Here is a 9,027-nt window from a genome sequence, read left to right as displayed (position 1 = left end):
GCCTTTTAAACCCACCCTCCCTCCCGGCACCTGCACCGCGAAGTGATGGCTTCTGGGTGGGTCTCTGGGGCGCTACCCCCTCTGAGCCATCTTGTCCCCACCTCTGCCCCCTCGTTCCCTGCATAAGCACCCCCCACCCCAATGACGCCCATCAATCACGCTTCCAATCTGGACCCCAAGGTCCTGTAGGTCTGAGCCCCCAGACTCACCTTCTAGGACTGTCCCCCTCCAGCCTCACTCCCACCACACAGGCATTCCCCCCAACACACCAAGCTCAGTCCTACCCCCTGGCCTTTGTCCCTGCAGTTCCTGGCCCATGCATGGAATGTCCCAGATCTTCATTTACACGCCTGGATCCCTGTGGGCCTCCCCCACCCACTGCCACCCCCAGGGAAACGCAGCCTCCACCCCACCCACTCTGCGTCCCATCACCAGGTTTGCTTCCTTTCACGGCAATTAATTACGGGTGGGTCTGTTTCCTGCCGCACAGCGGGCCTCCGGCCCTCCGGAGCGGGGGTTGTGTCTGTCCTGCTCACCACCATCCCACCCCCTCTACAAAAAGGCCCAGTATACAGTAGGGGCTCAGTAAATGCGTGTTGCATTCAACAAGGAACCAGTGGTTACAGAAGGGCTTGTGCCCGTGAATCTGTGTGCTTCCCTGTCTCCTTGTGTCCTGCATGTGTCTTGTGTTTGTATGTTTCTGTGGCGTTTGCCACCATGTCGCTACCTCTCAGGGCGGCCCCGTTTCCAGGTACCAGCGTGATGTTACCAACCTCGGGGCTCGGAAGGATCCACTGTCCAGTATCACTGCCTCCCCCCAGGCAGCTGCAATAGTCGTAAACAACATCAAGAACATGGATAAGAGGCGCCTGGGTGGCTCTGTGGGTTAAGCCGCTGCCTTTGGCTCAGGTCATGATCTCAGGGTCCTGGGATCGAGTCCCGCATCGGGCTCTCTGCTCAGCAGGAAGCCTGCTTCCCTTCCTCTCTCTCTGCCTGCCTCTCTGCCTGCCTCTCTGCCTACGTGTGATCTCTCTCTGTCAAATAAATAAATAAAAATCTTTAAATAAAAAAAAAGAAGAAGAACATGGATAAGAGAAGAAAACAAAGCAAAATAATTAGGGAGGGCTGAGTTTCTTCATTTTATTACAGTCCACCATACACGACATAAAATCTACCATTTGAACCATTTCTAAGCATACAGTTCAGTGGCATTAAGTACACGGTGTTGGGTTTAAGGGGTTATTACTTTCATTCTTGACATGATTTTCAATTGTAAGTTTATATAATTGAACGTTTATGACGGCAGCATCTAACCCCCAGCCAGAGAAACTCCCCACCCTCTTACAAAAGGCTTCTCAAGCAGGAGGAGGGGTGGGGGCAGCAGCTGGCTCTCCCTTTCTGTGTCTCCCCTCTGGCCTCCCGGTGTGCATGCCCAAGTGCCCGTGTGTGATTCCTCCTGTCCCCATTCAGAACGACGCCATCACACCCCTGAGCGCGAGTGTGCCCACCCTTCTCTGAGCATAAAGGAGCCTGGGTGGGCCCCACGTGCCCCCTGGGGTCTCTGCAGGTACACCACTCTGCATACCCCCACATCTACCTGGACCCACAGGTATCCACGCACCCACCCACCGGGGGACCCATGTCTGTGCACAGGAAGCACGACTAGGAGTCGGCAAGTGCTGCCTATGAGGGCTTCTTTGAGGCGGCGGGAAAGCGGAGCAGGGAGAGAGGTGATTATTAAACATTTACCGCAACACCTTGGGGACTCATGTGTGTACCCACACACACGCTGGTGCAGGTTCCTAGGGGTCTGAGAGCTGCGACTCTGCGGATACACACGGCTGGCATGTCCCACGCATTTCTGCGCCCCCGCGGACCCTGGTGAGGCCCTGGCACCCTGTTCCTCTCTGGCAGGCAGCTCCACAGGAAGCCGCTGGGGTGGGGGTGAGAGCGCCCAGGCTCCCCGCCCCCTCCCCCCTCCCCATCCCGGCCCCAGCTCTCAAGACACCTGCGCGTCTGGGGCTGAGTGCTTGGGGGAGGCTCCCTGCTTCTGGAGCCCAGCCTGCGGGCGCTGTGTGCTCAGGCCCCCTGCCCCGGGCGCATGGCTGGGGTCGGCAGAGACGCCAAGCAGGCGGGCTGGCAGTTGAGGAAGAGGAAGTTGGGGCAGAGTTAGGTCATCCTGCGGTTCCCCTGGGGGCCCTGACCCACCAGTGCTCCCCCTGGGCCTCCTGGAAACCTTAGCCAAGGGTCTTGGGGGCCGCAGGAGCTGGTAGCCGGGCCGGGGGCCCACAGCAGCGAGGACAAGCCTCCCTCTGGTGAGTCACCATCACAGGGGTGTGCGGGACAGAGGGATCAACACAGAGAGTGGCGGTGGGGCTGGGCAGTGGGGGAGTCCCCAGGGCAGCAGACAGACCACCCATGGTTTCTCCCCAGCTGGTGCTCAGCCTGCTCCCTGAGTGGGCGGGCAAGGCTGTTTGACCGGGGGATTGGTTTACAGGGGTCTGCGCGCCCCCAGAGGTCACCCCAGGGGGCTGGGGTCCGTGACACGTGCAGCCCACAAGACAGGAAGAGGGGGCTCCTTGTAGCCAAAGCCTCCATGGGGGATCCTGCCAGGGGGCAAATGGGGGTGTTCGCTGTGCAGAGTCCCCAGGTACACTTCCTAACCTGGATCCCTGGGGCTCCCCCCAGCCCCGGGCCCCCTGAAGCAGAATCTGTAGATTGGGGCTTAGGTGTCTGACTTTCACAACAAACACTGTCTGCTAAGGTTGCTGTCTGAGAGCCAGTCCTGAGGAGGGCGGCCCCCCCAATCCTCCAAGGTCAGTTGAGGATGAGGGGGACCCTCCTCCAGGCAGCCCTCCAAGTCAAGCTCTGGCTGCGAGAAGGCGCCCCCTGGCTCCCACTGAGGCCCATCTTGGGGAGCCTCACACCCGCCCCCCTGGGGTGGTGTGGAGCAGCCGGAAGGCTGCGGTCTGAGCAGGGCACACCCAGACTTGCTTCCGGCCCCGCCCCAGGGCCACACAACTAGTGGGAGGCTTTGTTTTTTCTTTGGGTTTTTGTTTTGTTTTGTTTTTGTTTTTAAGATTTTATTTATTTATTTGACAGACAGAGATCACAAGTAGGCAGAGAGGCAGGCAGAAAGAGAGGAAGGGAGGCAGGCTCCCTGCTGAGCAGAGAGCTGGATGCGGGGCTTGATCCCAGGATCCTGGGACCATGACCTGAGCCGAAGGCAGAGGCTTAACCCACTGAGCCACCCAGGCGCACCTAGTGGGAGGCTTTGTGCATCTAAGGGTCTGGCAGGCCCCAGGAGCAGCCTGGAGGGAGAGAACTGGGAGAGTGGAGCTGGTGAGTCAGGCTGGGGGCATACTGGGGGCATATGGGGAAAGCCTTGAATGCCACACTCAGGGGGCTGATTCTCCAGAGTGTTCAGCTGGCCCAATCACCTGCAGTTCTGCAGAAGGGCCCTGCCGATCAAGTGCAGCCCAGGGAGAGCTGCCCCCACTCTCCGCCATCTGTGGGTTTTCTAGCCTCAGCTAGGAGTCCCTCTGGGAGGGCTTCCTGGAAGAAGCAGACTTTTCATGGGAATGTCAGTTGCACACACATTGGTGTGTCTCCTCTGGGCAGTGCTCCCCATGTAGCCTCAGGCCCTCAGCACCTGATGCATGGCTGGACACGGGCTGGTGCTCGTGCTGGGGATGAGGGCATGGCTGTGTCGGCCAGGAGTGGGTTCAGATCCTGGCTCCCCTCGCTCCGAGTGGCCACAGGCGAGGGACTTCACTACTCTGGTCCTGTTTGCTCCTCTGTGAAAGGGTTGTCTCGGGCCTTGCACGTGAAATCTGAACACAGAGCCCAGCCCACCCCAGGAGCTCGGAAAATACGGTCAGCCTGCCCGGTCTCGGTAGCCTGTCCCCATCCCAAACCCTTGCTTCAGCTGCCATAGAAGGCTTGCAGATAACCCTTCGGGAAGGGTCGCACAAGACAGAAGAGTGACAGCCTTCTCCTCCAAGGGGATGGTGGTGGGCCAGGATGCGAGGAAGGAGAAGGCCTTGGTCCTCTCACCAGGGACAGCAGCTTGGGGCTGGGAGGTCACAGAAAGGATTTGGGGAGCGGAGGAGGGCGTCAGCAGGGAACAAAGGCAGAATTTCTCAGCACCGGGAGTGAGGCTGCAGTAGAGAGGATCGGCCACCAGGGGGCAGCGCTGGCACGGCCAGGCGCGGACCTGCACGGGGACGCCCGCCCACCCGACCTCACACCCAGCCCAGACCCCCAACTCACAGGCTCACAACCCCACAGACACACAGAAACCCAGGCAGGAACCCGAACCCCTCACAGATATGGGACACAGATCCCCCCACGTCCCGGGTGAGCCGTGTAGATCCAACCCCGCGATGCCAACGGGCATTCAGGTGTATATATATACATATACATACATATTTAATGCCCATTTAACAAGACTCAGCTGGAAAAGGGAAGGAAATCCTGCCATTTGCGACAACTTGGATGGACTTGGAGGGCGTTCTGCTACGTGCAATGAGTCAGACAGAGAAAGACAAATATGTATGATCCCACTTGTAGTGTGGAATCTACAAACAGCACCCAGAGTCATGGATAAAGAGATCAGATTTGTGGTTTCCAGGGGCAGGGGGTCAGGGAGGAGAAGACTGGAGGAAGAGGATCAAAAGGGACAAACGTCCAGTTGGGAGATAAATAAGTCCTGGGGATGTAACCGACGGCGTGGTGGCTAGCGTTGGCACGGTTGTGTGGTATAGGGGAGAAGTTGCTAGGAGAATAGATCCTAAGAGTTCTTATCACAAGGGGGAAAAAAGATGTTTTTTTTCTTTTTGGGGGATGAATCTTTTTTTCCCGTATCTGTAAGAGGTGATGGGTGTTAAGTAAACTTGTGGTGATCGTTTCACGGCACCGTTTAGTGAGATCGTGCTGTATGCCTTAAATTTACATACTGCCGTGTGTTCATTATATCTCAATAAAACTGGTGGGGGGGCACCTAGATGTTCATATTCACCTCCACATAGGCAAGTTCGCACTCAAGATTTGCTCTCAAACACACCCTCGCAGACATGAAAATACATACTCTATGTGCAAACCCACAAACCCAAAAAAATCACAGACGATGGCACACACACACACACACACACACACACTCGGACATTCAGGTACACACAGGTTCACCTCAGGACCCAGTCTAGACTTGCTTTCTGAGGACCCCAGTGTCACCACCACTCACACTGCTGTCTTTGGCTCCTTCTGGGAATGTCTTGTCCAGTCAGGGTGAGAGGCTTATGGGTCAAGGAAGGGGTTGGGGGTTGTACTAAGGGCTTGGCCTCCCCCTAGTCTGGAGTCCCTGGGCCCCCAACCCAAAACCCCAGCCCCCCTGCCCTAGCCCCAAGCTCCCATCAGCTGATGCCTCTGGCAGCCCCTGGCGGGAGTCTCCGCCCCTCCTGCTGGCAGACCCATCTTGGCAGGGATTCCCAGGCAAGCTCCGGCTTCCTCCCCTTGCTGTTCACCCACACTCTCGCGCGCGGGGGCCCCCATGGCTAACTCGGGGCTCAACCACTCCTGGCCAGCCCTCTCCAAGCTGTGGCTGAAGCGGTGGGCCTTCAAGAGAGGTAAGGGGGCGGGCAGTGAACAGCAGGCAGGGCTCCCTGGACAGCCTGGAGCCTTTTCTTGGCCCGGGACGCACACTCGGCCTGATCCAACCCCAAGTTCCATGACCCCTAGCTCCCCCAACACCCACAGAACATCACAGACTTCTGTGGTCCCTCTTACTTCAGAGGAGTCTCCCCAGGCTCAGCCAGGACCTTGTCTCAGGAAGACAATTTGTGGAAAGAGAATCCACCCCAGAACTCCGTCTGGGTAGCCCGGTGACTTCCCGGGGGTTCCTGATGCTGTTTGCTCCAGAATGGCTGCAGGACGGAGGCTCACGGAGTTTGGAGACTCCCAGGGGTTCTGGTAGATGCCTCCCTTGAACACACAGACATTGTCTGGTGGCAACCCCCTCCCAAGTCCTAGGGCCTCAGTTTACCTCTGTGGGGGTAAGAGGCCCTCATAGTACATCCCCCCAAGGTGTGGGTGAATTGCTTTGGCAAATAGACGCTTCTCCTTAAATCTCGAGGCAAGAAGATAGCCAGACAGTGTCCTGGGCCACAGGGCGTGGAGCCTCCTGGACATTCTTGTCCCTCTGTGCCTCCCACCTTTGCACAACCCTCCCCCACCCCAGTCAGGCCCGCCCACTGCTCAGCCTCAACAGGTCCTAGCCACTGCCACCTGCATGAGTCAAGTACTGGTCCAGGGTGGCAGTGGGTGCCCGTGAAGGAGGGAGACCAGCGAGAAGATTCCTTAGCTCATTCTTCCCGCAGACTCCGTTTGAGGGCCAAATGGGTAGCAGGCACCCTGCTTGAGTCAGGAAGGAGATGGGAGTACCAGAGGCCCTGGAGGCTGGGTTGGGAAGAGAGAGGGCGGTGTGGAGCTCGAGATGCAACAGTAGTGAGAATGATGAACCCTCGTGATGTTCAGAGAGGTTGAGTGACTTGCTTGAGGTCCCACAGCAAGCACATGCTGGAGGAACCAGGATTGAAGAACAGTTCTATTCCAAGGCCACCTTTGTGGTGTGTTCTGGCCAGCAAACAAAGCTGCCAGTGCGGGCAACTGGAGGGCCTGGGGAGGGTTTATAAATCCACCAGTGATGGCAATACCAGAGAACGAGCTCATCAACCAAGGACCACCAAAGGGCTTATCTTATGAAGTTCCAGCCCATCTTCCAGCCCAGGCAGACTGAGACTGATTCACAGGCTGACAAGTAGGGGAGTGAGCTAGGGAACCAGCAGTGATTCCTACACCCTTTTATGGCTGGTGCTACAGGGGCTGATGGTGGAAGAGGCTGCCTGGGACCTAAATCCAGGCTTCTTAGCGTGAAGCATGGTGCTGAGGAGCAGAGTCTTTCCTGACAACGTCCTTCCAATCTTCAGCCCTCGGGGGTGGGGAGACAGATAGGCAGGGGCTTTTTGTATGCCACTTAAGCTCTGCAACTGGCCATCTGGGCACCTAATGGGACTTCCTGGGAAAATGACGGGATTGGATTCGAGGAAGCAAACAAGGCTAAGGAAAGGATGGTTGGGACCTACAGGGAGGTTTCCCCACTGAATGTGTAAGGAACGCATTTTGTGTCTTAACTCGGTTTCCTTCTTGCCTATCTTCTCTGACTCTCTTCTACCTCCCTTCCATCTACATGTCTTCCCCTCATCCCCTCAGAATGCCGTCTCCTGAGGTTAATGCCTCACTGCCTCTAAACACAGCCACACCACCTATCCCAACTACCCATCCATCCATCAACACATGCATCCATCCATCCATCCGTCCACCCATTCCTCCATCCATCCAACCATCCACCCATCTAACCATTCATCCTTCTAACCATCTATGCATCCATCCATCCATCCAAATAGCCAGCCAGCCAAGCATCCATCCATCCAGTCATCCCAGCGTCCATCCATCCATTTATATAAGCATCTGCCCATCTAACTATCTCTCCAGCCAACCATCCACCCATTCATTCATCCAACCATCCAGCCAGACAACTATCCATTCATCCAGCCAGCCAGCTAATTAGCCAACTACCTAATCATCCATCCATCTATCCATCTGTCCAGCAATTTAATCTCTTGCTCATCCAATCACCCACTCATCCATGCATCCATCCAATCATTTATTCACCCACCTGTCCAGTCATCAGCTTACCACAAGATAGCCTGGTGGTCATAAACCCCTGCTTTCGAGTTGGAAACCCCTGGGTTCACAACCCAAATCTTCCTCTTACCAATATGGTGTGACCTTGGGCAAGTCTCTAAGCCTCAGTTTCTTCTTTTGTCAAGTGGGGATGTGGGGGTTGTTTTAAGGTTAGAACAATGCAAAGTATATGGCAGATTAAACAGAAGGCAAGGAATAAAGGAAATGATCAATACACCTAAGATTTTACTACTTGGGGCTTGGAGATGTTAAAGTGGGACAGACACAGTATTTTCCCTCATAGACTGCATGGTCTGGAACAGGGGTCAAAAAACTTTTTCCTGAAAAGAGCCAGAGAATAAATATTTTCAGCTTTGTGGGTCACCTACTCTGATGCAATTACTGAATTCTGCTGTTATAGCATGAAATCCGCCATAGATCGTGCATACACAAATGGGCATGACTTCTGCTAATAAGGCCTTATTTATAAAATCAGATGTTGAGCCAGATTTGGCCCATGGGGCTCCTGGTCTAGAAGGGAACAAGTAAACCAATCACAGTGCAACACGGTGGTTAAAATTGTGGTTGATGATCGTTTGTGTGGGGAAGACCCCAACAAGAATTGTGGTTGTGTAGGGAGAGAAATAGCGAGAGCTGAATTTCAGACGGTGACAGAGGAAAGAAGAGAGGATGGATGGAGGAATGTCCGGGAAGTCACACGGGCAGGGCTTGGTGTCCTGAGGGGTAGTGAGCAGGTAAGACTGGTCTCCAGGTTTCTGGCCAGGTCACTGGGAAGAGAGTGCATTCACAACAGCTATAGGGACACAGTAGGAGGAGAGAAAAGAAATTTGATCCTCACAGCTTGAGGTTGGGGTATGGGTGGGAATACTAGGCAGCAAGACCAGAGGCCACTGGAAATAATGCCTGGGGGTGGAGGAGAGAATCTTCAACCAAAACCAGAGCTCACTGTGCAACATCAGAGCCAGAGCTTGATCTGTGAGCAGCATCGGGGTTCAACCTGTGGCATTAGGATAGGAACTCGGTCTATGACACCAGGATCAGGACCAGTCTCTGATGTTAGGATTGGGGCTTAGTCCACGACACCAGGATGGGGCTCAGTCTATGATATTGGGATTGGAGCTCAGTCTATGACATCAAGACGGGGCTCAGTCTCTGATATTGGAATTGGAGCTCCATCCACCACACCAGGATAGGGCTCAGTCTGGGACTGGCGCTCAGTCCATGACATCAAGATGGGGCCCAGTCTCTGATATTGGGATCGGAGCT

At 55.4% G+C, this 9,027-nt stretch overlaps 1 protein-coding gene across 2 annotated transcripts in view; it reads left to right on the top strand.

Annotated features, from left to right (window-relative positions):
* Positions 1 to 2,023: 2,023 nt before the first annotated feature.
* Positions 2,024 to 9,027, top strand: part of ARHGEF18 (Rho/Rac guanine nucleotide exchange factor 18) — an 80,938-nt gene continuing 73,934 nt past the window's right edge. The window contains exon 1 of one of the 2 annotated variants that reach the window (XM_059159848.1): positions 2,024 to 2,315. Coding sequence is in view for 1 of the 2 variants with exons in the window: in XM_059159846.1 (XP_059015829.1) it covers positions 3,180 to 3,342 (163 nt within the window). In the remaining variant the exon portion in view is untranslated. Of the gene's footprint in view, positions 2,316 to 3,164; positions 3,343 to 9,027 lie in introns of those variants that run through there. The other variant, XM_059159846.1, reaches the window with a different exon arrangement.

Source organism: Mustela lutreola, chromosome 2, assembly GCF_030435805.1.
Source record: "Mustela lutreola isolate mMusLut2 chromosome 2, mMusLut2.pri, whole genome shotgun sequence".
Lineage (NCBI taxonomy): Eukaryota > Metazoa > Chordata > Mammalia > Carnivora > Mustelidae > Mustela > Mustela lutreola.
This window is presented reverse-complemented; position numbering and strand designations above follow the sequence as displayed.